The 27,742-nt window shown below is 46.7% G+C and overlaps 1 protein-coding gene and 1 long non-coding RNA gene across 3 annotated transcripts in view; one reads left to right on the forward strand and one right to left on the reverse strand.

The window, feature by feature from the left end:
• BTBD11 (BTB domain containing 11) overlaps positions 1 to 27,742 on the reverse strand; it is a 340,401-nt gene that overhangs the window by 22,349 nt on the left and 290,310 nt on the right. The window contains exons 5-12 of one of the 2 annotated variants that reach the window (XM_033220771.1): positions 26,555 to 26,720; positions 24,040 to 24,129; positions 21,759 to 21,860; positions 19,739 to 19,832; positions 19,509 to 19,644; positions 18,594 to 18,814; positions 16,814 to 16,992; positions 900 to 1,005 (exon numbers count right to left, since the gene is read on the reverse strand). In XM_033220771.1, the coding sequence (XP_033076662.1) occupies positions 900 to 1,005; positions 16,814 to 16,992; positions 18,594 to 18,814; positions 19,509 to 19,644; positions 19,739 to 19,832; positions 21,759 to 21,860; positions 24,040 to 24,129; positions 26,555 to 26,720 (1,094 nt within the window). The remainder of the gene's footprint in view (positions 1 to 899; positions 1,006 to 16,813; positions 16,993 to 18,593; positions 18,815 to 19,508; positions 19,645 to 19,738; positions 19,833 to 21,758; positions 21,861 to 24,039; positions 24,130 to 26,554; positions 26,721 to 27,742) is intronic. The other variant, XM_033220772.1, reaches the window with a different exon arrangement.
• On the forward strand, positions 283 to 26,640 carry LOC117089468. The gene is made up of 3 exons (XR_004439611.1): positions 283 to 396; positions 24,911 to 24,997; positions 26,503 to 26,640. It is a non-coding gene; the product is annotated as an uncharacterized LOC117089468 (long non-coding RNA).

A 27,742-nucleotide genomic window follows, 5' to 3' on the forward strand; every position in this document is an offset into this window, starting at 1 on the left:
ATCAGAAGGCTCATGTTTCAGGCCTCAAAGCAGCCTGATATTCCTTCTCCTTTCTGTAGGTTGATCAACCCGGTTGCAACAGCCCCAGGATCCTCTGAAAGAACCTCGAGCCTGATGGAAAGGTTTCTTCTGAAAAATCTCAGAAGCTGGGACTGCAGAATGACAAAATTATGGCTTCTGGGCACACCTGGGTTCAAGTTCCAGCTTCACCCTGTACTGATATTGCAGCCATAATGTAGGATGAGTCACAGTGCCTGCCTCTTGGGGTGGCCTGAAGATGACTTGAGATAGGGTAGGTCAAGTGCGTGGCTGGAGCCGGCACAGTGAACGCCTCCCAGAAGAAGAGGTTATTGATACTGTCATGGGACTTCTGAGCATCCAGCCTCTGCAGCTCAGGTATGTCCCCTCATATTTTTATGGGGGTGTGTGTGTGTTGGGGGGGCCTTGTTCTCCTGTTCTCTTATTTCCCTGTAGAAGAATCTCCACTAGAGGAACAGCCCTGGCTCCTCACTGTCTCCCGCTCATTCCTTCTTAGTGAGGAAGAAGGACTTTTAGAGGGGAGAGTTTGGGGGACAGAGCTGCCATGTGCAATGTGGCCTTCTTTCAGGAGCCACCTGTGCAGGGGATGTGTATGGAATCAGGAGGTCTTCCGCAGCCCCCACTGTCTGTGTCTAGAGGAGAAAGTCCCTTTAACTGGCAAATCTCCTTGTCCACATTCCCAAGGTATGTTCTCCAGTGTCATCACACAATAAAGGAGAAATTCTGATTTCCCCCGGCCTGACTCCTGAACCGACCTTGTTTGCCCTTGAACCCCTTCCCTCCTTTTTTATGGCATTCTTTGGCTCCCCGTCCTTAAATCACAAAGCAGCAGCCAACACAGGCCCGGGGGAACCACTCACCCAAGCGTGAGGTCTGTTTCCGTTTGATCTCCGTGAGCTTGGGGATGGGGTAGGGCCCGTAGCAGTGTGTGAAGATGACGCACAGCTGCTGGCTGATCACTTCGTTCTGCAGAAAAGAAAGAGGAGGTCATGATACTGGGGGCTGTGGCCAGCCTCAGCCAGGCTGTGCCCCAGGAATGCATCCCTCCAGGTGATTAGAGCTCACACATTTACTGCAGGCCACAGGAGAAATCCTCTGGGGTAGCACACAAGCCGTTTGCACTCACGAGTCCTGGATTTACTTGCTCTGTTTTGTCCACTGTCTATTTCTAGTGGGTTCACTGGTGAAGCTTAAGAAATTTGCAATTAAATTCTTTTCTCTGGCCCTTATGATTCGCTACCCACTGGAAAGCAGGTTTTTGTAGTTCATAGAGAAAGGAAAGTAAGGTCTTACCCCAAACCCACCTTTACCAATACTCTAAAATTCTGGAAGCAATGAATTCTCCTGAAATTAGCAGGATTTCAGGAGAATTATCCTGAAATTAGCCCTTTTGATCCTGTGGCTGTGCTCTCCATTAACGAGACAAATTCTCCTGATTCAGCTTTCATGTGAACTTGATTCTGGTGCTGAGGCATTTCTGGACCCAGAAGTGCTCAGCTGAATCACTGGCTCCAAACAAAAGGTGGGAAGGAGCTGGTTCCGCAATCCCAAACTACAGCTGCCCTTCACTGCTGGGGACATAGGAGCCTGCTTCTCCCTGACCCTCAGCGTTCCATTGATCTCTTCCCACTTTGCAGCCATTTCCTTTCATGAATCTCCCTCCAGCTGCAGGTGTATAGGAGGAAAAATGAAACACAGCATTTTGTTTCTATTTATTGGATAAAGGGTGTTGAAACTAGGGGCTCAAAGGGGTCACATTGAAAAATATTTACAATAGATTAAGGAAGAAAAGTAGGTTACAACACAGTTTGTACCAGGTCTTTTTGGAAATAAAACCCTCTACAAATATATTTGTATTGACAGATATGTATAGAAAAGGATCTAAAAAAAATAGAGTAGTTACCTTTGGGTGAGATGAGGATGTTTTTTCTTTTATTTATATTTTCTACAACAAACAAGCATTGCTTTTGTAATAAAAACAATAAATATTCTTTTGAATTTTAAAAGATAAGTTTGGGGCCACTAGTGATGTGACTGGTTCAAGCTGTTCTTAAATCTACTCACTTCATTGTGTTCCCAAGGCAGAAGCACACAGCTTGGCATATAAAAGATAATCCAAACCCTTCAATTAAAGTGGGTAGATCACAGAAGGAACAGTGTCACCTCAGATGTGATTCACAGAGGCATAATCATAGTTGAAGGACAAAGAGACTCAACTTTCAAAGATGAGGCTTTATAACCAGAGGGCATTCAGTGCTCCCCTCATTTAATAGTCCTAAAAATAACTGCCTACCTACGGGCTTAATGCAGTTCTTCTCGAAGTGTGGTCCCTGGACCAGCATCACCTGGGAGCTTATTAGAAATGCAAATTCTTGGGCCTTGCCCCAGACCTTCTGACTTAAAAACCCTGGGAGTGAGGCCCAGGAATCCACATATTAACAAATTTTCTGGTGATACTGACATTCCCTTAAGTTTGAGAACCACAGGTTCCATACACTGAAATTCTCTCATGGGTCTGACCTGGGCTGTAGGCTATAAATTTGTTTCCTCTGGCCTAAAGCCCTGCCACCCAAAACGTACTCCATAGACCACGAGCAGCAGCATCCTCTGGGATCCTGTAGGAAATATACACTCTCATTCAGACCCACTGAATCAGAATCTGCATTTTTAACACACTCTGCAAGTGACTCCCATGCACATTCATGCTTGAGAAGCACTGTGTGGTAAGAAGAATTATGGCCTTCTAGAAGATTGCATGGCCTAATAATCCCTGGGACTGGGATTGTGAACATGTTACATTACATGGCAAAAGCGACTTTGCAGGAGTAATCAAGGTTAGTGCTTTAGTCCATTAGGGCTGCTAACAAAATACTCTAAACTGGGTGGCTTATAAAGTGCAGAAATTTATTTCTCACAGTTCTGGAGGCTGGGAAGTCTAAGATCAAGGTGCCAGAAGACTTGGTGTTTGGTGAGGGCCCGCTTTCTCGTAGATGGTGCCTTCTAGCTATGTCCTCACGTGGTAGAAGGGGTGCTGAGGCCCCTCTGGGGTCTCTTTTGTGGACCGACTCACCTCCCAAAGACACCACCTCCTAATATCATCACCTTGGGGGTTAGGACTTCAACATTTAAATTCTGAGGGGACAAACATTCAAGAGCATAGCAGTTCCTCATGAGTCAACCTTCAAATAGATTATCCTGGATTATCTGGGTGAGCTCAAAGTAATCACATGAGCCCTTAAAAGTAGAGGCAGAGAAGGACTTCAGATAGGAGAGGGGAGAACAAGATGACAGAGATTCCAGTCTGAGAAGGACTTGATGCTCTGTTGCTGGCTTGAAGATGGAGGGGCCACATGGCAAGCTTGTGAGGGGACTTAGGTAACCACACTAGGAGTTAAGTGTGACACCAACAGTCAGCAAGGAAGTGGGACCTCAGTCCTACAGCCACAAGGAACTGAATTCCACCCAAAACATCTGAATGAGCTTGGAAGCAATTCTTCCCCAAAGCCCCCAGACAGGAACACAATCCTGCTGACTCCTTGATTTTGCCCTTGAGATCCTAGGCAGAGAACTGAGCTGGGTCACACTGCACCCAGATTTCCAATCCAGAGAAACCATGAGATAATAAATAGGTGTTGCCTTACGCCTCTGAATTATGGTCATTTGTTACTGCAGCAATAGAAAACTAACACATCTCATCTAAAGTTTACATCTATTGAACTATACTTCATCACCTCTGTAACCCAGAGTACCAGACACATCGTGGACATTTGATAAGAACTGGCTGATCATAAAAAAGATAAGACTTGTTATCTGCAAAAATGCTTTGTACAGACTGTATTATGAATGTTAGGGATAAGTCTCACTCGTCTACACCAGGGTGTGTCTCATGCATCTTGCTGGTGAATCAGCTCCCATCTAATCAACTCTAAATGAAGTAATAAAAACCTGTTTCTTGGATTCTTGTGCCCTTCAGAGAGGCCTGTAGAGTCTGTAGACTCTTCTGCACGTTTTTCTTTTTTGGCAGACAGTGGTGGTGGTTTGATTCGATTCAGGAGGTATTGATTAAACATGGAAGAGGTGTCCTGCAGTGTGAAAGGCACTCTTTTGGGGCCACAGAAGTAGGCAAAGCAAGACCCCTCCTCCGCTGGAACTCACAGTTGACCTCTCTTTCTAACTTCAATGTGTAGTATATCACCTGAGAACGGAAATATAAGGGCTGGCCATGCTTGTTCCGAATGGACAATCTTCAAATACGTAACAATGGTCATGGGGAGGTGCAACTCCCCACTTTTCAGTGGAGGGCATTGCATGCTCACTGCATTCCAAAGAGGACAGTATGGAAAGAGGGGAAGAGAGGAAGATTACAGTAGAGAAACTTGACAAACACTGCCTCAGTCAGGTGGCCCAGGTCAACAACAATAGTGATAACTCACCTTGATGGAATGTGCCCTTGATAAGATGTCTTTCTCTCTGGGGTTTCCCTCTGAAAAATCCAAAACCCCAGTCTAATCATGAGAAAAACGTCAGGCATATTCCACTAGAGGGGCAGCCTACACAATGCTTGACCAGTACTCCTCAAAACTTTCAAGGTCACCCCAAACAAGAAAAGACCGAGGAACTGCCTCCATCAGGAGGAGCCTAAGAGAAATGATGACGAAGTGTAATGTGGTATTCTGGATGGGATCCAGTAGCAGAATAAGACACCAGGTACAAACTAAGAAACTCTGGCTATTTCTCAAAGAACTACAAATAGAGCTACCATTAGACCCAGTAATCCCATTACTGGGAATATACCCAAAGGAAAATAAATCATTCTACCCAAAAGACACCTGCACTCACATGTTCATTGCAGCACTATTCACAATAGCAAAGACATGGAATCAACAAAGGTGCCCATCAATGGTGCACTGGATAAAGAAAACGTGCTACATATACACCATGGACTACTATGCAGTCATGAAAATGAATGAAATCATGTCCTTTGCTGTAACATGGATGCAGCTGGAGGCTATTATCCTAAGTGAATGAAAGTAGAAACAGAAAACCAAATACCCCATGTTCTCACGTGTAAGTGGGAGCTAATCACTGTGTACACATGGATATAAAATTGGGAACAAGAGACACTGGGGACTCCAAAAGAGTGAGGAGAGAGAGAGGGAAGGAGGCAAGGGCTGAAAAGCTACCCATTGGGCCCTATGTTCACTATTCGGGTGACGGATTCAATTGAAGCCCAAACCTCAGCATCATGTGGTATATCCATGTAACAAACCCACACATAAACCCCGTGAATCTAAAACAAAAACAAAAACAAAACCCTAAGAAACTCTGAATAAGGTATGGATTTTAGCTCATAGTAATATATCAATATTGGTTCATTATTTATAACAAATGTACCTAGTAATATAGCCTATTAATCATAGGGAAAAGTGAGTGAAGGGGTATATGGGAACTCTCTGTACTATCTTCTCAATTTTTCTGTAGATCTAAAACTGGGCCAAAAAAAAAAAAATCTATTTTAAAAACCTTGTGTGGTGGTGCATGCCTATAGTCCCAGCTGCTTGGGAGGCCAAGGATTGCTTGAGCCCAGGAGCTCCAGGCCAGCCTAGGCAACACTGCGAGACCCTGTCTTTAAATTATTTTTTTAAAAAATTGGCTGGGCGTGGTGGTGCATGACTGTGATCCCAGCTATTCGGGAGGTTGAGGTGGGAGGATGGCTTGAGACCAGGAGTTTGAGGCCAGCCTAGGCAACATGGCAAAACTCCATCTCTAAAAATAAATTTAAAAAAAACTGCCCACCATGGAAATATGATTATAATGAAAGCACTAGAAGTTCAGAAGACCAAAGGAAAGAGGGAGAGTGGAAGCTTAAACTGGACATCGGGGGCTCCCTACACTTCATCCAGTCATTCCCCAGAGGTTTAGGGAATGTTTCCCCATGCACTAAGCTACATATTCATTCATTCATTCATTCATTCATTCTCCAAATATTTATTGAGCATCTACTAAATACCAAGCACTGGCTGGTCCCCAGGAGTTGGACATTGTGCAGAGGATTAGGGGGCTATGCCAAGTGTTGGCACCAAAGATGCTGCCTTTTGCGAGGCTTTCTTGCTGCTTTCTAGCCACTTCTTTTTCAAGGAACAGAATCCTAAGAGAAAATTCCCTGCTGTATCCTTGAATCTGTCCATGTTTGTGGAGGTGTCTGCCCTGTGCCCTTCCCAGTGCTCCTCCTCCAGGCAGTGGAGCACCAGTGTCATTTGTCCTGGTTACCTGGGACCCAAAACGATTGTGAACTCCAGGAGGGCCCTCTGAGGGTGAGGGGTGGCGTCATTCCTATCAGGTGACTGCTGTCAGGGGTGAGATCCGTGGGTCAGGGGGGTCAGACTGGGATGAAAAGCTGGGTTATCCGATGGGTTTGGTAAATCCTGGACCAAAACCCAAAGACAATAGAATGGAAGCAACCAAACTTGAGGCTCATTCCATTCTGGAAGTGGGAATGGGTGGTGGTTGTGCTGGGACAGATGCCTGGATTCTCTGAGCAGCACATTTAAGCACAGTGCTTCAGGCCAAAGGGATGACTGGCTGCAGTCTCAGGGCAGCAGGCCAGTTGGTCTTCACATGCCGAGTCTGACCTGGGAGGCCAGGACGAGTCCGGGAGGATGGGTGGGTGGGGGTGGGGCCAGGCCTGAGGACACAGTCCCGGGTTAGTGCATGCTATTGGCATGCCGCTGGGTATACCTGCCATTCAAGTCTCTCACGGAAAATTCTAGATGTGCAGATGGAGTAAATTCAGGTCCCCTGGACTCAGAACTGTGTGACCATATAAAAGAACTAAAGCGGAGTGAAGCAAAATTCTTTTTTTTTTTTTTTTCTGAGACAGGGTCTCTCCCTGTTGTCCAGGCTGGACTGCAGTGGTGCAACCGGCTCATTGCAACCTTGACCTCCTGGGCTCAAGTGATTGTCCCACCTCAGCCTCCCAGGTAGCTGAGACTACAGGTGTGCGTCACTATGCCCAGCTAATTGTGTGTGTGTTAGTGTGTGTGTAGACGAGGTCTCAGTATGTTGCCCAGGCTGGTCTTGAACTCCTGGGCTCAAGAGATCCTCCTGCCTCAGCCTCTTGAAGTGCTGGGATTACAGACGTGAGCCACCATGCCCGACCTTGCAAAATTCTTAATAGCATGGTTGCCAGGAAACTCTCCTGAGATGGAGTCCTGTGGATTTTGGGGGTGACATCTTTCCTCTTCTCCTTTGCCTCCACTCTTCTCCTAAAAAGATGTGGAAATACTTTCTTATCTTCTGAAAGGAGCACTAAGATTAACCCCAAAGGTCCTTTATAGGTGGCTCAGGCTGGAGTTCTATGTGTTGGTAAAAATATAAACAATGGGATGAGGTGGCGTGGGTCCCAGTCCCAACCCTTCACTCACTAGCTCTGTGACCTTGGGAAAGTTACTCAGCTTCTCTGGGCCTTGGTGTTCTTTTCCAAAGAGGATTAAAAATACTTGCTTGATGAGGTTGCTATGAGGGCTAAAAGACAACATATCACCATATGCTGTTAGGTTGAACTAAAATAAAGTGCCGCTATTTGATCATTTTTAATCCCTAAACACAATGTACCATAGTTGAACCTCATTCCTTTTTTTAAGATGTCATAAAATTCATGGCAGATTTTAAGAAAAAGAAAAAAAAAGCCCTCCTTATTAAATGTACACATCCATCTTAAGACCTGTTTCAAATGGAGAAATGCTCAATTGTGAAAAAAGCTGTTCTCAGAATCAAGAGAAAGTAGAATTACTGTTACTTTTGGGGACACTGACAGCAAGCTCTCTGTCTCAATCCACATCAAGGAACTCACTTTGGCTGGGCGCGGTGGCTTGCGCCTATAATCTCAGCACTTGAGGAGGCTGAGGCGGGTGGATCACCTGAGGTCAGGAGTTCAAGACCAGCCTGACCAACATGGTGAGACCCTGTCTCTACTAAAAATACAAAAAATTATCCAGGCATGGTGGCAGGCGCCTGTTAATCTCAGCTACTTGGGAGGCTGAGATATGAGAATCTCTTGAACCTGGAAGGCAGAGGTTGCAGCGAGTCGAGATCGCCCCACTGCACTCCAGCCTGAGTGACAAGAGCAAAACTCCGTCTCCCCCCGCCCATCGCCCTCCCCGCAAAAAAAGACCTACCTCTACAGATGGCTCCCTTGTGGAGCAGGCTAGGCTGCATTGTGAGGGGGGAGCACACCTGGAAAGGTGGAAGCAGGTGGAGGGTGGGCTGCCAGCCCCAGAAGGATCCCAGCAAGATCCTCGGGCCCTGAGTGCAGCACTCATCTTACTGCTATTGTGCAGTCACACATCTACTTTGATATGTCCCTTCCACTCATGGCAAGTGATGTAGAGTATCGACTTATGGTAGTAATATGTTTCAAACACATTTAAGAAAAAGATCAAGTAAATAATAAACTGCATCGATGGTAGTTTTACCTACTTCATGCTTTCTTTAAGTAGTACTTTTTCCAGGTCTGGAAAACATTCTGACAGCAGGATTCAGATGACTGGACTAGGAGAATCACTGGGCTAGATGATTTCCAAGGTTCCTCCCAATGCAGATGCTAGAGGCCCATGACTGCACCTGACTTGGGACCGTCTTCCCACCGAAAGAAGTCACCATGGCTGCAGGCCATGTCTGCTTCTGCCCTTAAAGGGGATGACGCTGTCATTCCACAGTGAGATGTGCACTGCAGGGAAAATCCTGAAAGGGAGCCGAGTGGTAGGGTGACCTCACAGTTAAAAGCATGTGCACTGCAGGGAAAATCCTGAAAGGGAGCCGAGTGATAGGGGACCTCACAGTTAAAAGCATAGGTTTTGTGTCTGGGTCAGGATCCTGGCTCTGCAGGGTGACCCACTCTTGGGCCTCAGGGCCATCATCACTAACATAGGAATAAAAATACAACTGCCTGCTTCCCAGGAGATGATGAGTAGAAAGTACCTAGAATGGCACCTGGTACACAGTGATCATTTCCATTAGATCCGTGTCCAGGCTTGCGTGCCTGGGGCCAGTCACTTCCTAAGCACAGGTCCTGACCAAGAAAAGGGAGGCCAGAGGGATGGTGAAGAACTGAGTGAGGAGAGGGGAGGGAGTGAAGAAACGAAACAAGGAGGTGAGAAAGACAGGCCCAATCAGTTGCTAAACACAAACTTGTCCCTGGGGTCAACAAATTAAGAATTTTTAGCAAACTGTTTTACTAACTCTTATTTTAAAAGGTTTTGAATACACACTGTGACTTTCCTCTCTTAGATGGTTGGACTGTAGTTTTGTGTAGAACTGGGAATGTCTCAGTTGACTTTCTTTTTTATAATTAATTTTTGTTTGTTTGTTTGTTTTTGAGACGGAGTCTCGCTCTGTCACCCAGGCTGGAGTGCAGTGGCGCGATCTCGGCTCACTGCAAGTTCTACCTCCCGGGTTCACACCATTCTCCTGCCTCAGCCTCCCAAGTAGCTGGGACTACAGGTGCCCACCACCACGCCTGGCTTTTTTTTTTTTTTTCGTATTTTTTAGTAGAGACGGGGTTTCACCGTGTTAGCCAGGATGGTCTTGATCTCCTGACTTTGTGATCCACCTGCCTCTACCTCCCAAAGTGCTGGGATTACAGGAGTGAGCCACTGCACCCGGCCTTTTTTTTTTTTTTTTTTGAGATGGGGTCTTGTGATGTTGCCCAGGCTTGTCTCAAACTCCTGGACTCAAGTGATCCACCTGTCTTGGGTCCCAAATCAGATGACTTCTTGAGCTGTTTGATATTTTTGGGATCTGATCCTATGTCTATTTGGTAGTTGTCATTTTGTTCATGGTTAATTATTACAGAGGTAGAGGCAAAAAGAGATTGGACCATTCCTTAGAGGCTTTATGGATCCCATTTACTATTATTTTTTCTGCTTACATGGATGTTTTTGCTTTTGGTGACATGGACAGTCACTGTCCAACTGGGGGCTTTGCAAACAGATTCACTTCTTTGAGGGTGCCTGAGATCCCAGATGGCTTAAGAAGATGACAATAAAACCCAGCACTTTGGGAGGCCGAGGCAGGCAGATCACAAGATCAGGAGATCAAGACCATCCTGGCTCACACAGTGAAACTCCATCTCTACTAAAAATACAAAAAAAATCAGCCGGGCATGGTGGCGGGGACCTGTAGTCCCTGCTACTCAGGCGGCTGAGGCAGGAGAATGGTGTGAACCTGGGAGGCGGAGCTTGCAGTGAGCCTAGATCATGCCACTGCACTCCAGCCTGGGCGACAGAGGGACACTCCGTCTCAAAAAAAAAAAAAAGATGATGACAATAGTACACAGTGGTCAGACTGATTTTTTTTTTTTCTTTTTTTTGAGACGGAGTCTCGCTCTGTCGCTCAGGCTGGAGTGCAGTGGCCGGATCTCAGCTCACTGCAAGCTCCGCCTCCCGGGTTTACGCCATTCTCCTGCCTCAGCCTCCCGAGTAGCTGGGACCACAGACGCCCATCACCTCGCCCGGCTAGTTTTTTGTATTTTTTAGTAGAGACGGGGTTTCACCGTGTTAGCCAGGATGGTCTCGATCTCCCGACCTCGTGATCCGCCCGTCTCGGCCTCCCAAAGTGCTGGGATTACAGGCTTGAGCCACCGCGCCCGGCCAGATTGATTTTTTAAAAACACATGATTACTTCTGCTTCAGGAAGATGTAATAGACATACTTTTCCCTAATCCTTTTGCAAAGTGCAACTAAAAACCCTGGACATTATATATAAAAGAAACATAAGACTTTAAAAGGTAGAGAGAAGATGGCAGACAACCTAGGGAGCTTAGGACTGGAGGAGCAGCACAGTGGTGGTTTCACTGGACTTCCTTTTTGCCTTATCATCCCATACTTGACATTGAAGAAGCTGCAACTGACGGCACAGATGGGGAAAAAAACCACAACAAAAGCCTGTTCTCTGTAGCCAAAGGACCACTAAAGGGATAGCCTAGAAGGCAGAAAACTTTTAGATAATAGCTGCTCTACTCCAGCCAAACAGCACAGAAAACCTGTGGACTCACCTTGCCAGCAAAAGTCAAGTGGGAAGCCTAGACTTCTGCCCTTGCCAGGCTGCAACAGGGCACCCCTGACACTCCACCGAGATGGTGTCATTGAAGGTCAAGCAGGGAGCCAGGACCTTTATCCCCACCAGCCAGTAAAGAGCCTTGGCCCAACCCCCTGACACCCAGGTGTCAGTGGAGACCCAGGGAGCCTGTGTTCCCCTCTCACCCAGCAGTAATGAGGCATCTCTCCCACTTCCTGCTGGGGTGGTGTCACAGGACACCACTGGAGAGTCAGACTCTTACCACTGCCCAGTAGTCATGAGGCCACCCTCACCACATGTCAGAGAAGACCACGTGGGGGCCAGAACACTTACCTGCTCCCGCCTATCCCGAATAACTAGCCCCTAACTTGGGTACCAACAGAGGCCAAGTAGGGGAACCTGGATTTCTACATCCACCAGGCAATAATGAGGTGACAGCCACTCTTCCCCTGTCAGAACAGTGTCAGAGAAGGTCAACTAAAGCAGAAGGTCTAAATAAGATCAAGAGCCTCAGAAAACATCCAGATTTCAATCAAAGACCACTCATAATACCATGGACCAAGAAGATTTTCAAGTGAATGAATAAAAACATAAATCAATGCCAGCATCAAGATAGCAGGATGAAAAGACAAGCTACAGAGTTGGAGAAAATATTTGCAAACTGCATATCTGACAAAGGACTAGTATCTACTATACATAAAGAACAATCAAAATTCAACAGTAGAAATGCAAACATTTAGAACACAGGCTTAAGACACAAAGAGACATTTCACTTGAAGAGAATATACAAATGGTGGACAAGCACATGAAAATATATTCAACATCATTAGACATTTAGGGAAATGCAAATTAAAACTACAATGAGATATCACTACATACCTATCGGAATGGCTAAAATGAAAAATAGTGACAACATCAAACAGTGAGGATATGGAGAAACTGAATTACTCAGTCTTTTCCAGTGGGAATGTAAAAGGGTACAGTCACTTTGGGAAACAGTTTGGCAGTTTATTTAAAAACCAGACATGCAACTGCCATAAAACCAAGCAGTTGTACTCCTAGACATTTATACCAGAGAAATGAAGATAGAGTCACACAAAAACCTGTGCATAAATGTTTGTAACAGCTTTACTTGTGATAGCCTAAAGCCGGAAACAACTCAGATGTCCTTCAACAGTTGTGTGCTTAAGCAAACTGGGGTACATCTATTCCATGGAACACTACGCAGCAATGAAAAGGAACAAGCTGTGAATACATGCAACATCCCGGATGATCTTCAGAGAATTATGATAAGTGACAAAAGTCCAATCTCCAAAATTACATACTGTATGATTCCATTTAAATCACATTCTTTAAATGACAAAATTAGAGAAATGGAGGCTAGGTAGGGGCTGATGGGTGGAGGCAGGAGGGAAGTGGGTGTGGTTCTAAAAGGGCAACATGAGGAATCCTTGTGGTGATGGGAATTTTCTGCATGTTGACAATCATGTCACTATGTTGGTTGTGATATTTTACCATAGTTTTATATTGCTGTTGGGAGAAACTGAGATCCCCCTGTGTAAATGGCACACAGGAATCTCTCTGTATTACTTTTTACAACTGCATGAATCTACAATTATCTTAAAATAAAAAGTTTAAAAACAGAAACATTTTAACTTTTGAGTTTTTCATCACAAAATGAAAATCTTAAAAACTTAAAAAAAATTTTAAAAAATCCCCACAGATCACACTTTGCCCCCATCTAAAACCTCTCTTGTCGTGTCCCATTCATTGCACACAGAAGAAAACCCAAACTTTCCCTGGCCCAGTGCAATCTGATTTTTATCTCCTACACTTTTTCCTTTGAGCACACAAACATGTTCCTACTAGGAGCCTAATCACCTGCAGTTCTCTTACGTGGAATGCTTTTGCCCCAGATCTCTGCACAGCTGGAAGGTTTTCCTCACTTAGGTGGTTGTTCAAATGCCACTTTCTCAGGGAAAACTTCCTGACCATTTTGTCTAAGTTAGACCTCACCAGCCCCACCCCCAGAAACCATAATGGTCCAGTTTCATTTTGTAAACACTGATCATGCTCTGACTCTGTTTTGTTGATTTATTTTCTTGCTTCCTATCAGTAAGCTCCAGGAGGATAAAGAACATGTCTGTCCCATCACCACGGTAGTGCCTGGAACCAAGTGGGCCCTCCTGATTATCTCTTGATTATGCCTAGAGGAATTATATGTTAGAAAAATAAGCTAGAGGCCAGATGTGGTGGCTCATGCCTGTAATCCCAGCACTTTGGGAGGCCAAGGCAGGTAGATCACCTGAGGTCAGGAGTCCGAGACCAGCCTGGTCAAAATGGTGAAACTCTGTCTCTACCAAAAATACAAAAAGTAGCCAGGCATAGTGGTGGGTGCCTGTAATCCTAGCTACTTAGGAGGCTGAGACACGAGAATAGCTTGAGCCTGAGAGGCAGAGGTTGCAAGGTTGCAGTGAGCTGAGTTCATACCACTACACTCCAGCCTGGGCAACAGAGTGAGACTTTGTCTCAAAAAAAAAAAAAAAAAAAAAAAAGGCCGGGCACAGTGGCTCACACCTGAAATCTCAGCACTTTGGGAGGCCAAGGCAGGCAGATCAGGAGGTCAAGAGATTGAGGCCATCCCAGCCAATGTGGTAAAACCCTGTCTCTACTAAAAATACAAAAATTAGCTGGGAGTGGTGGCACGCGCCTGTAGTTCCAGCATACTTGGGAGGCTGAGGCAGGAAAATTGCCTGAACCCAGGAGGCAGAGGTTGCAGTGAGCTGAGATTGCACCACTGCACTCCAGCCTGGGCAACAGAGCCAGACTCCATCTTAAAAAAAAAAAAAAGAAAAAGAAGTTAGGAACTCTTTTTAAACAGATGTATTTAAAAAAATGAATATATTGTTCTGCTCCTGGGGAAGTCTGGAGACGCTGAATTCATTTGAAGTTCAAATTTAGAAGCAAGAACATAGAAGCAGATGTGCGGTCAGATTTCTAGTATGGTTTGAGTGAGCACAAACCAAGAACGGTGGCAGGAATATGCCTCATTTTACAGGACAGCTGTTTCTAAAAATTGACCATAAAGTGGATTTATTGGCAATAATCTATTCACTACTCTGATAAAACAAGATGTTTGGCCAGAAGCAGTGGCTCACACCTCTAATCCCAGCACTTGGGGAGGCTGAGATGGGAGGATTGCTTGAGATCAGGAGTTCGAGATCACTCTGGCCAACATGGTGAAACCCTGTTTCTACTAAAAATACAAAAATTAGCCAGGAATGGTGGTGCATGCCTGTACTCCCAGCCACTTGGGAGGCTGAGACACGAGAATGACTTGAACCTGTGAGGCGGAGGTTGTAGTGAACCAAGATCATACTGCTGCACTCCAGTCTGGGCGACAGAGCGAGACTTTGTCTTAAAAAAGAAAAAAAAAAAGATATTTGTTTGGACAAACATTTGAACAGGAATCCTAGTCCAACAGGAGACTGTCTTCTCAACTTGGAATTTCTCTGTCATCATCTCTCTCCAGTTTTTCTTTTGACCATAAGAATGTCCGCCGTGCTTGGGGAATGGGTGACTTCATCCTGCAGGCTCCGGGAAACTGATTTCCTCTTTAACCTCCCCGGGGCCCGTGGTCAGTTCATGTGATGTGTAAAGCCACATTTCACCAGTAGGGGATGCCATTGAACCCCCTGTAAAAGCAAAACATCCTTCACTGCCTCCCTCCTCTTGAGACACCACGATGCCCAGTTAATTTTTGTATTTTTTGTAGAGATGGAGTTTCATCATGTTGTCCAGGCTAATCTCGAACTCCTGGGCTCAAGTAATCCTCCCACCTCGAACTCCCAAAGTGCTGGGATTATGGGCATGAGCCACCGTACCCAGTCAACCTGATTTTCAAATGACTGACTATTAAACGATGGGAGCACCCACCACTTCTGTGAATGGAGGGTAGTTTGTACGCTGCCCTGTAGATTCTTATAATCATGGGTTCAGGTTCTGAGAACTATTTCCTATCTAATGAGCTGTCCAAGTCAAACGCACTGTGGCTCCAGGCAAAACAAAGTGTGGTGTTAGACATCGGGAGAGTGGCGGCCCTTTGGGGGATAGCAGCAGAGCAGGGCGAGAGGGGACCACTCGGGTGCTAGTCATGTTCCATTTCTTGGTCTGGATGCGGATTGAACAGTTTGTCTATCTTATGAAAATTCATTTGGCTTTGTAGTTATGAGCTGGGCACTTTTCTGTACACATGTCATACTTCAAAGTAAAGTTTTAGAACACACAGTTTAGGTTTACTTAATACACTGAATGTCTCAATAAATTCTGGAATTCCCAGTATAGCCTGAAGAAAAGTTAAAAACAACAAACAGACAAAGAAAACCTCAAAAATGATTGAACAGCAGACCCTGGGAACAGACCCAGCAATGTTTCTCACTAAGACAGTTTCTTAGGTGATTTCAGGTGAAAGCCTCTTTATTCATTTACTTATTTTTAAGTCGGGCAGGGAGTTTGGTTTTGAAATGCTTCCAGCAGGTTTTACTCCTCATGGACTCGCTGAAGCTTGTTATCCTAGGCCTGATGCACCTGCTCCCATTTGGGGTCCTGGTGGGTCTTGACCTTAAGCACAAATCCAGCCTGCAGATGGCCCAGGGACACCGGGCTAAGGACAGGCGCTAATGAGAACACCTAATGGGACTTGCTTTCCACCCGAGGCCCAGAGCTCCGAAAGCAGAGATGCTGTGTTGCTGCCTCCTTACTGAAGGGCTGTCTCTGCTGTGTGGAGGAAGCAGCCTCATGACTCTCTAATGGCCCCTGGACAATCACGCAGCCCCGTTTGGCAGGGGGACCCACACTGCCCTTTGGTTCAGAGGCCAATTTCCACTGAGACTTCCCAGGCTCCGTGGTAGACCCCAGAGTTCCACAAAGGCTGTTCTGGGGCAAAGAGGTGAGAGGGCTGGTGCTGGGGTCCTGCGGGGACTGGAGTGTCTAGAGAGCGTCACAAAACAACCCCAAAGAGATTTTTAAGAATTAATATTGTAATCGTTGAAAGGCTGGACTGCTGTTAGGAAGAGGCTGCATTTCCCTGTTGCTGGGGATATAGGCATCAGCAGGGGTAAATCCCAAGAGGTCAGAGCTAGGTTCATTTGACCCTCTCGACCTGAAAAGCCTTCTCCCAGGGCCTGGCTTTCCAGAAACCTCAGCAGGGTCTGTGTTTTATTTATCCAGAAAGCTGCACCCATTTCCCTCATCCTACCGATTCCTATCGTCCATCCTGACACGGTCTAGTCTCAGCACCTCAGGGGGGCCCACCCTCCCATGACTCCCTCCTGAACTCCCACACCTCTCCTAGCCTGCACCCCCAAATTTAATACTGTCTTATCAACTGTCTCATAATGCTGTTGGGGCACACATGTTGGTATCATCTTTCTAGTTCTTCTGCAAGTTCCTTGAGTTAGAAGGTATCTAAGCTGTCCATGTACCCAAGTGTCTCAGCTCATGCAGATGCTCAGCAAGACAGCTGCCCTGCAAATGAGTGCACAGGTAGCTTTCGTCTGCTGGGGTACATTCGCCACTGGGTGCTATGACCGTAGTGATCCCACTCAAAGGGGAACACCAGGCTAAAATACCGTTCAGATCTGGGAACCTCCGGCTATGTTCTCTGCCGATGACCACAACAGCCTCAAACCCCACATACCTTGCTGGCTTTCAGGATCTCAAACATCAGGGGCAGGCCTTGGGTCACGAGCTCCTCTGTGTATTCCTCCTCCTGAATGGTCTTAAACTCCTTTAACAAGCACTGGATGAGAGGCCTGCGGTGCTGCTGGAAGGCGATCCGCAAAGACTCCAGCCATGTGTGTAGAGTCCACGGGACGCCTGGAGCGGGAAGAGGAGCCAGGGAAGGTGGCAGGGGAGGGGGAGAGAGAGGGGAAAGGCAGAAAACAACCAGAGGAGTAGGCAAGTTTTTATCTGGAAGTTGGCTTTTCCCTAGGACATTACTAAATGACGAGACCAAGGGATTGACTTTCAACGAATAGAACAAGTGTAGGTTTTTTCCAAAGACCTGCAAAAGTTGAAATTAAAGGTCATAATTTAATTCCCTCAACTATGGGTGTCCATCTCTGCATGCTACTCATATTATTAGGGGCTGCATTTCACAAGATGATATATATAATCATCGTGTAGCCTATTGGAATTATTATGCATGCTACTTATGCATATTCCATACTTTTGGATTCTGAGCGCATAGGCTCCATCCCCTCTACTTACTGGAGAAGGAAGCTCAGTGGGGAGAAGAGTCTTGCCCAGGATTAAAGAGTGGATGTGCCCAAGGATCTGGAACACATCCATGCCCAGATGAGAGCTTAGAGCTGGTGAAACCCATTGGTGGACTTCACCATTTACAGCTCTGGCTAAGACAGATATTTATACCCGAATAAGAAGACATGGGAGGATATTCCTGCTGCTCCTCTGTGCAAAACAACATTTCCATCTGCAGGTACTTCATCAGGTCTTCCTCCTTTAACAGGGGCCTCTCCAGCAGCTGATTGCTATAATTTGCCTCTCCCCTCTCATGCAGAGGCACAGACTGAGGAGGAATCTCGCTACTGTTTATAACAAGTAGCCCATTCAGAATCTCGAGCTTCACAATCATGCAAAATGGGCTCCCAGGGCAATAGCACAAATGTTTCACGTACTAACCCCTCCCCACCTTCCCTGGAGAGAAGTCGTTTCCAGAACAGCATTAGGAGTCTTCTCCTCAGCCCTCAACCTGCCTTAATCTGCCACACCCTGTGTTTAGGGACCCATGGCTAGGTCCGGCTGTTTCTAAGCCAGAGTGAAAGCCACTAGGCTGGTGAAGGCTAGGCTAGCCTTGTTCCCCAGACACACGGAGGAGATGGCTCTGGGCTAGCTCACCCAAGGAAGAGCCAGCTCAACCTTCCTGAGAGTGGATTTGCCCTCAGAAGCTCAAGAGGAGTTGTGGTAAGAAACGGGCGCCCTCACCTTAACAACTGCCCAGTGCTGCTTCGTGGAGTTGGCTGCTCTAAAGGCAGTGATTCCTCAACCACTGGGAACCACCTGGGATGATTGTTAAATATAAAGATTTCCAGCCTTTATCCATCCAGACCCTCGACAGCAGAGCCTCTGGGTGTAGGGCCTGGCAATCAGTATTCAGACAAGTTCCCCAGGTGATTTGAATTCCTGCCCCAGGGTCCAGTGTTTGGGAATCATGGAAAGATGGTCTGAGGATGGGTCTTTGGGGCAGGCAGGACGCTGCTATCTATGGGGACGGTGTGGGCATCTTGGCCTGGAAGTGTTTCGACTGGTAAAGGGGAGGCTCCCTGGGCCCCCTTGTATGTGTGTGCATGTGCGTGTTTTGCATGTGTGTGTGTGTGTGCATGTATGCATGCTCATGTGCATGTGGACCTAAAGCTGGAGGCACCATGGTGCCCGTGGTGGAGGGTGCCCAGACTGACCTATGCTCCTGATATCAATTGTGACATCCACGTAGCCATGCTCAGCGCTGTGATACATGGCCTCCCTCAGGGCCCTCAGTTTGGCCTTGCTGTTGCGGCTGGCGCACAGGGGGGGCGGGGCTGTCTCTGCCAGGTCAGTCCCCTCAGCCAGAATCTCCTCCAGGGACAGGATATCACTCTTCTCCTTCTCTGGCTGGGCGAGCAGTTTGCGGAACACATTCCTGTCAATCATAAACCCAGAGAGGATGACACTCAGAGATGGAAGTGGCTTTGCCGGGGCAGGGCAAGGGCAGGCTGGGGAAGCAGGGGGCCACTAACTTGGGTGGGAGGATGACAAGAACAACGGGTGGCACTTTCAGAGGCCTAACAGTGGGTGTCACGTTTTGGGGATGGAGGAGATGATGGGGCACGACTGGCCTTGTTTCCCTGAGGCAACTTGGACCTAAGTGATTTCCTCAAAAGTCTAGAAGGCTCTAGAACTCTGCACTTGTCACCATCAGCCTGCCCTCCCTCCACAGTGAATGTGCTTTGCTCGGGGTTATGTGTAATGAAAGCTGATGATCGGGGGGAAATTCTGAAGGAGATGTAGAAGGGAAGTCACCAAACATGAAAGGTTTTATTATTTTTAAAATGGATTCTTGTACTTCATGGCAGCTGACATGACGTGCTCTGAGCAAAACCAACCAAGAGTGACGTCTCTCCGTGAGTTTAAAGCCGGCTGGGAGCGCGTAAAAGAAGGCATTCTGAGTGGATGTGCGCTGCATGGGTCGCTCTGGCCAGGCCCGGGGCCTGGACCACCTCACACTGCCTCTGGGCCCCACATCCAGAGAGACAATGGGTCTGGGGTAGGCCTGGGAATCTGCATTTTTAACAAGCACCACTCGGGATCTCTGGCTCTGGCCCATCCTAGCCTACCTGTGTCCGTGGGCTGCAGCCTGGCTGAAAGAGTTCATATCACCCTGGGGGGTTGTAGAAATTCCATTCCTGTACATGGTTCCTATCAGGGGATCGGCACCACGCTCCAACAGCAAACTAACCAGCTCAAAATTTCCTGCAAGCCCAGAGAAGGGGGTTTTATAAGAGAATAAAGCAAAAATATAGTCACAGGCACTTCAAGGGCCAGGGTGGGAACTGGCAGCTCTTACCTACAGCAGCTGCCAGCTGGAGGGGCGTTTCCGAGTAGTTCTCCTCGCCGTGCTCCACCGAGCCTTCCACCTTGGCCCCAGCATCCAGAAGGAGCTGCGGAGGAAGAGCGGCCATCGAGACGGTGAGAGGAGATACACTGTGCACAGGCGTCAGGAAAGACTGCTGGGATCGGTGAGATGCCAGCGCTCCTTCCCTCCCTCTGGGTCGGTGACCGCGTGCACAGGCTGAAGGGCAACTGTACCTCAGAGGATGAATTGAGAGCCTCTCATTGCTGCTAGAACCCCGGACTACTCAGAGTGTGTTCCATGCACAACAGCATCAGCACCACCTGGGAGCTTGTGGGAAATGCTGACTCTCAGGCCCCACCCAGGTCTACTGAATGAGAGTCTGCATTTTAACAAGATCTCCAGGGGATGTGTACATACATTAACATTTCTGGAAGCACTGGGCTAAAGGTCCTTGGCACAGGAATGCTGGAAGACTCCCCTCCTGGGCTGGTTACACAAAGCCTCAGAGGGCACTAGGGTAGCCTCGTAGAACCACAGACTCTCAAGAGTTCTGAAGGACTTTGGGGAGCCCCCAGGGCCCCACCTGGATGGCCCTGAGCACAGTTTAGCAAATGCTAAGGTTTCTGGCCAGCAAGATCAGTTAATAAAGTGGCAGAGTGAGCTTCCAGAAGTTTTGCTTCCTATGGCTTCATTCTGTGCATTCCCTGACATAGCTGGGCTCCCTAAAGAGGCAGGGATTCTGTTCATGCTGGATCTCATTCACAGTGAATGTGCTGTCAGCAGTGCTGATGGAATATGGGGGAAAAATCTGCTATCTTTACTGCCTACTTAGGGCTCCCTGAGGGCACGGCCATGGAGGAGCCACCTACTTGGCACTCCGTGATCGCTGGCCCTGCGGCAGGGAGGTGGCCTGACTTCTGTGTGACTTTGCTTGGCTGCTCACTGTTCCCATTCCTGATTTAAAGGTCGAGAATGTCCTTGCATGTTAAGGAATGACATCTGTGTCCACCAGACCACCATCCGACCCCTTCTTTCTTAGTTTCCTCTACCAGGAGTGGACTGGGCATACTGTTCTATAGGCAGAAGCCAGCTCTCAGTGTGACACGTCACACTCTCAGCCTCCTGAAACATGACTTGGGATCTGTTCTAAGGATTCTCATGACCCAGGAAACAACAAAGGATTCCCATAAAATTCCAGCATTGCAGAGCTGTCCCTGCTCTGCATGGAATCAAGAGGCACGGACCACACAAAAGGAGGTGAGTTCCTGATGTGCCCAAAGCTCAGCACTCACTACGGGACCAGGTGTGGTCATGAACTCGGATGCTGATCTCTCTTTTCTGATGAAGTAAAGATCAAGCTTATGATTTAGAATGTACTGTCTGGCTGTTCACTGAACACCAACTACAATAGCCAGAAAAAGTGCAAGCAATACACATTTATATGCCCAAAGGACCTCCAATGAGGACACGTCACTGTGCTTGGAGCTGTTTCAGAAGACACATAGCCAAGGCCCTACTCTAGACCTCCTGGATCTGATTCTCAAGAAGTGGGATCCAAGCAAGTGTCTTTTGGAAACACTCCCTTGGTGTCTTGGATGCTTCTTCCCACTGGCTGGAAACCACTGGATTCTACACAAACACCAGGGGTCACACCTAAGGGTAGGTTCTAAGGTATCAATAGCAACCATGTTCATGTTGCGACAAGCAGAATGAACAAATCCATGAAAACAGCTGAAGCCCCACCCCAGAGCAACCAGGAAGAACTTCATGAGTCTGTCACTCTGTGTGTGAGGCTGTGTGTGGATACGTGATCATTTCATATTGGTTAAAGCCTGGCCATATAGATCACTACATATAATATTTTTATTCACATGATATGAATATGCTATATTGAATTGCAGTTAACCAATATGAATGTCTTAGAGAATATGCATGCTGGGAGAGGTATAGATGTGTGTTATGGAAGAGGTAAAATCAAAGGTCAGATGTGGATAGGGAAATACGTTAATACCTGAACTACAGGAATATGTCCATGCAACACAGCAAAAGTCAGAGCCGTCCAATGGCGGGTCTCGGGGTGGACGGATGGATATTTATGAGGAGTACTGACAACCTATAAACAAATTGAAGTTATTTTCAAAATGTGACCTTCACAATACTTAGGCTAGCAAATTTGACCTATCTGTGGCTAGGCATATGGGCTAGAGATGGACAAAAAGACATCCTGGAGGATGCCTTGGGCAGAGCTGGCAATACAGGGCAGGGATTTTCCACTGCTGGATGCTCCAAACACCTCTCACCAAAGCCGTGGATCTGTCCTGTTTGTGTTTGTAAGAACAAAGACCAAAGCAATTCCCCAAAGCCAGGACACTGGAAGTCCGTGTTTTGGAGATTTTACTCTTGAAGGCAGTGAGAAAATGTCTCAGTGACTTTACGTCCTCTGTGCATAAGAAGGACTCCTTTGCTTCTCCTCTGAAAGGAAATAATGGATGATTCTGATCGCCTCTAAGGTGCTTTGGAGAAGCTGTAATGGCGGTTACAATGAGCCAGCTTTCTGACCTGTCTCCTTCCTCTTTCTACCTAACAGAGCGTGGTGGTTCTGGGAGCTACAGGATGTCAGAGAGCATGAGATGCCACTACCATGCCATCCATACTTTTAAGAGAGATTCTCAGTGGTGGCAAACCCCAGGCAAGGGACGGTCTGCTTTCAGTTTTCAAGCCAGGGAAGTCCATCACTCGTCTGATGGAGGAACTTCACCGTCTGATCACAACTGGCCCTACCCTGTTCTCATTTCACTCTTCTGCTGGCTTCCTGGTTGACAAGGACCCTCTGGCACTACCGCAATATGGGCATGAAGCTTTTCTAGGACACATCACGAATGAACAATCTCAGACTGGGCTTTCAGGATGGGGGCCTCAAAACACTGCAGGCCAAGAGAGAAGAGACAGGGCAGCTGAAGGCTAGGGTCTTGCAAGAGCAGCACCCACATGGAGCTTTTCTCCCAAACACTCCTGGGGTCATGTAACCTCAATGCCTGCTTCACTCAGAGCAGTTTGGTTCACTAAGCATCCACCGGAGGAAGGCCTGAGCTGAGATCCGTGGGATGGGCTAGAGAGGACCTGAGAATGCCCGAGAACCCAACGCTGAGGACCCCTTGCGCGGGTCTGCATGGTGCTTAAGGATTCACAGCAGGAGGGAAAATCCCCACAGATTCCAAAGTTATAGGATCCAAAATGATTCTGGATCCAAAACTATGTCTATTGTCTGCTTTTCTCAGATAAATATAAAACTCACATTTACAAAAACACACACACACAGTACTGAGACTGCAAGGGCATCTAATTTTGAACTGAAAAGGTTTCCCAGGGTTGCTGAATTATGATTTCAGCCCATCAATCTCTTTGCTGTCTGATACTGCCAATATCTTGCCACCAGGGAGAGCAGGTCTTCAGGCAGCATAGAACATGGTAAAAAGGTAGTATTTCACCTATGATGAGGTTGGGGTGTGGGTGGAGGGACCGATATTAACTGAGTTCCAAACTTACTCTCTATATCCCTTCTGACAACTATATGAGATGGGTGCGATTATTTTCCCATTCTGCAGATTGGGAGAAAAAAGGTTAAGGTACTTGCCCAAGCACAAAAGCAAGTCACCATGGCAGTGGTGGCATCCGAACTTGAACCCAAATCTGTCAGACTCTAAGGCCAGTGTTGCAAGGGGGAAGGGAGGGCAGGGTTTTTGAGGGGGACGTGCTTTCCACCAGACCACATTGTCTCAGGGAAGCTCTGAGATTAGCTTTAAGATCTGTCAACTCAGCCAACAAGGTGAGCCAAAGAGGGTTTGGAGGGGGAGCATGGAGGATCTGCAGGAGGGAGACTTCAGTGTAGGGATTGAGTCAGTGCCTCCTCTGCTGTGTGTTCAGTGGAAAGAGAAGGCTGATGGCTCAGGAGTGCTCTTTCTGCCCCATCCTAGAAGAAATGGATCAACTGTGGGAATCAGGAACTCTGGAAATCGGGACTGCTGAGTCAAGGAAAAGCCAGTGCTCTTTGCAGTTATGTTGGTTGTTTTTAAACATAACATATATGCAGGCAGCTCCTTGGGGTTTGGTTGAGCTGGGGCCTCAGGATGGTGGTCTCACCAGGGCCACAGCAACTAAAAGGACATAGGAAGGATCTATTTGTTGCACTGTGCACCCTCAGCGGCAGCTCTTGGGAGAAATAGCCTCCCTTTCTTGCTCGCCTTCCCCTGGGGACTGCCGGCCGAGGGGCCTGCAGGCCTCTGCACCCTCACCTCCACATTCAGGTCAGCTCCGGCATCCAGCAGCATCTGAACCATCGCCTCGTCCCCTCGGACGCAGGCATACATCAGGGGAGTCATGCCCTGTGGTGAGTTAAAAACCAGAGAACAGAGAACGTTTACAAGGTGGCTGTGGTCAGTCAATGATAACAAATGAAAAATCTTACTTGTGTTTCGGAGACCATGCTTGTGCTGTGGCATGACAAAAATAAACGTGCAGCGCTGTGACTCGTAAGGTCACAACCCTCCACATGTGGAAACCAAAATAGAGGCGACGAGGTAGCCTCCATGGCCTTTTCAGCATTTATCTTTCCTTGCGTTGGAGGATTTTCGTTCGTTTGCCTGTCTCAGGGTGCAACAGACCTAAGGGTGTTTGCTAAACACTTAAAGCTCTTAGGAACTTTCTAGATTGATTCTGCAATATCAGCCCTAAGCTACCTCATTGGTAAACACTGTTTATCTGACATTTTCTCTTTCACAATATAACAAGTGTGATCTTTGCTCTATAAAAGCTACTGGTCAGCATCAAGGGAAATTGAGTGCCTCTGAGCATGTGGCGTTGCCCATCACTGACATCTGGTTTGACATGGTCATTTGCAAGCAAAAGGCAAGTGAATGAGGAATGGCCTTCAGGAAGACCAGATTCACCAATGACCCTTGTTTCTGTAAACGAAGCATCACAACCAACAGAAGGAAAGGATGGATTTTCAATAAACAGTGTCACGAAGTCGGTTATTTGGGAAAACATCCAAATTAGAGACTTTTCTCATACCACACATCAAAATCATTTCTAGTTTGATTAGAGATATACAGCAAAAATTAAAACCATAAAAGATATCTAACTGGTTTGTGGATCTCTTTCTAGGCACAAAAGGAATGGAAGAAATCACAAATGAAAATCATTACAGCATTGAGGATGTGTAATTGAAAACATTATAAGCAAAATCAAAAGGTAAATAAAGAATTGAGGCATATTGATCACATTATAACAAAGGATTATGTCCCTAATACGTAAACAGCACTCCTGAATAAAGAAGAAAAACAGTAAAGCTCTAATGAAAAACAGGCAAAAGATAAGCAGAACAATAATAGTGAACACACACATAGCTAGAGGGTGTGTAAAAGGAAACAAAAGTTCTGGAAAGTAATTTAAGATTGAGAACCTTAAGAAAAGCGGGTGCCTTTGAGCCACTATTTGCATTTTTAAAATTTCCCTAATGAAATAATCACAGATTTGAACAAAGACTCGTGTAAATATATTTAGCTTAGCATTATTAATAAAAATAATTTGAAACGACCTAAATTTCCAACAATTGAGGCCTGGTCAATGAATAAATAATAATGACCATTTTGTGTAGCCATTAAAAGTGATTAAAAAAAAAGACACTGGGCCCAGTGGCTCATGCCTGTAATCCCAGCATTTTGGGAGGCCAAGGTGGGAGGATCCCTTGAGGCCAAGAGTTCGAGACCAGCCTGAGCAGTGTAGCGAGACCCTGTGTCTATAAAAAATATAAAAATAGGCCGGATGTGGTGGTGCACACCTGTAGTCCCAGCTCCTCAGGAGGCTGAGGCAGGAGGATCTCTTGAGCCTTAAGAGTTCAAGACCAGCCTGGACAACATAGTGGGATCTCATATCTTAAAAAAAAAAAAGAATATTCAACAATATTGCAAAGGAACTTAATATAAAGTATTGAAAAAGGCAAGATGTAATAAATCACTGGGGTTTTAAAAAGAATATAAATATACATGTATGTCTGCATTTGTGTTTGTGTGTATTAGAGCTCCTTGGTGTTGCTCAATAAAATTGCTATAGCTGTAGTTAAATAAATAGTCCCTGTCATTCCCTCTCTGGAACTCACTGCATGAGCTGCCATGTGAGAAGCGGCCCCATCTGTCTCTTGTGACTTTCCATGTGAGACTTGCATTTATAACTGCTGTTTGTTTTCTCTGTCCATGACAGTTCACCACACAAGGTATCTCCCTGACTGGTGGGCCCACGTATCTCTCACTGTACCTCAGTTTCAGGAGTTGGGGGGATAGCTGCCTATCTCTGAGGCACCTCCTAGGGTCCCCAGAATGACTTTTGTGCATCTTAAACATACTCTAAAAGTTTGATGAAATATGTCTGGGCTTGTCCTGTGCAGGAACAGACAAACAAGCAGAGAACTAATTTTAACCACCCTGGAAGAAGGACTTGAAGGACAGATACTAAATATAAATGATGGTTACATGGTGATGGCATTATTTCCTTTCTGGAATGGGCCTATTTTTCCTCCCTTTTCCATTTCAGCTGCAATGATCATGTGCTACTTCTATAAAGATGAACCACAGTATTTTTCTAAGATATTTTAAAAACTGAAGAAAAACACAAGCAAGCAAGCAATCTAAGCCGTCAGCAGGGGGAGCCTCTGCCCAACGCCTGCGGTGGGGATTCACCAGCTGCCTCTGTCTTGCCAGGGCTGGTGCACATGGAGGAGGTGGGGAGCGTTCAGACCCTCGGCCCCTGTACCTGTTCACTCATGGTATTGATTCCATCAGGCCCCAGCAGAGACACCGCCTGCTTCACCAAGTCTGTTCGTCCACAGTTCAGCATCCGGAAACCCAGGTCCTGCTTAAACTTGGCTTCGATGGCCACTGCATCCAGCTTCCGAGATGCACAAAAACAGTCGTCGGCCCTAAGGAAGGGAAGAGACACCATGCGGGTACAGCGGCTTCCCAGAGGGGCACAGGGGCAAACTCCGCAGGAAGTACCCTGAAACACTGCATTTGTGTTTCATGTAAATTGTCTGCTCCTAGACTCCAATTAAAATGATTTGCCTCTGGATGTCTCTTGATCCTTTGTCCTTTATGACTACTGTGAATCTGTCTAGTCTCGTGTGCTCCCACAGCATACTGAGCTAAGTCACATAACGACTAATACGTATTGAATATTTACTACGGACTAGGCACTCTTGCTAAGCTCTTTGCATGAATTAATTCATTGAACCCCCACATAGCCCAAGAGGTAAATCCTGTGACCTCTCTTTTACCCATGGGGAAACAGACACAGATAAGGGCCCTGCCCAAGGCTACACAGTGTGAAAGCAGTGGAGCTAGGATTTGAACCCAGGTGGTCTGTGTGGAGAGCTGGCCTGTTCACCTACCGTCCCCCTGTCCTGCAATCACAGGACCTAACTATTTGCCTGTTTATGTGTCTGACTGCCTGCTCTAGGCTGGGGACTTCTGAGATCAAGGGCCTTGTCTGGTGAGCCTCTCCATCCCAGGGCCCGAGAGGGCAAAGGACACGGAGGTTAATGGGAGCTGAATGAACACATACTGGGTGGATTCTGTGCATTCAAAACAGTCGCAAGACAGAGAACTGGCAAGATCAAACGGCAATATAAGTGGCAAGGTGCATGGGAAGTTGTCATCCAGCCAGCCCTGGGCATCGAGAAAGAGGTTAGGGAAGGGTGGGGAGGAGAATCAATGGAATCAAGAAGGTGCTACAAATTCTGCTTATAAAGGATGTTATTTCCTTATCACAATGAACTGATCAATCAATTAATTATTAAATCACTAAGCATTTATTGAATACCTGTTTGTGCTAAGCTCTGTTCTAGGTGCTGAAAACACAAAAGTAAACATGTCACGATCCCTGCCCTTGGGGCCCCACTGCCTGGAAAAGGAGAGGACACAGGAATGGGTTGTTATAATTCAA

Source organism: Trachypithecus francoisi, unplaced genomic scaffold, assembly GCF_009764315.1.
Source record: "Trachypithecus francoisi isolate TF-2019V2 unplaced genomic scaffold, Tfra_2.0 Lachesis_group11, whole genome shotgun sequence".
Classification (NCBI taxonomy): domain Eukaryota; kingdom Metazoa; phylum Chordata; class Mammalia; order Primates; family Cercopithecidae; genus Trachypithecus; species Trachypithecus francoisi.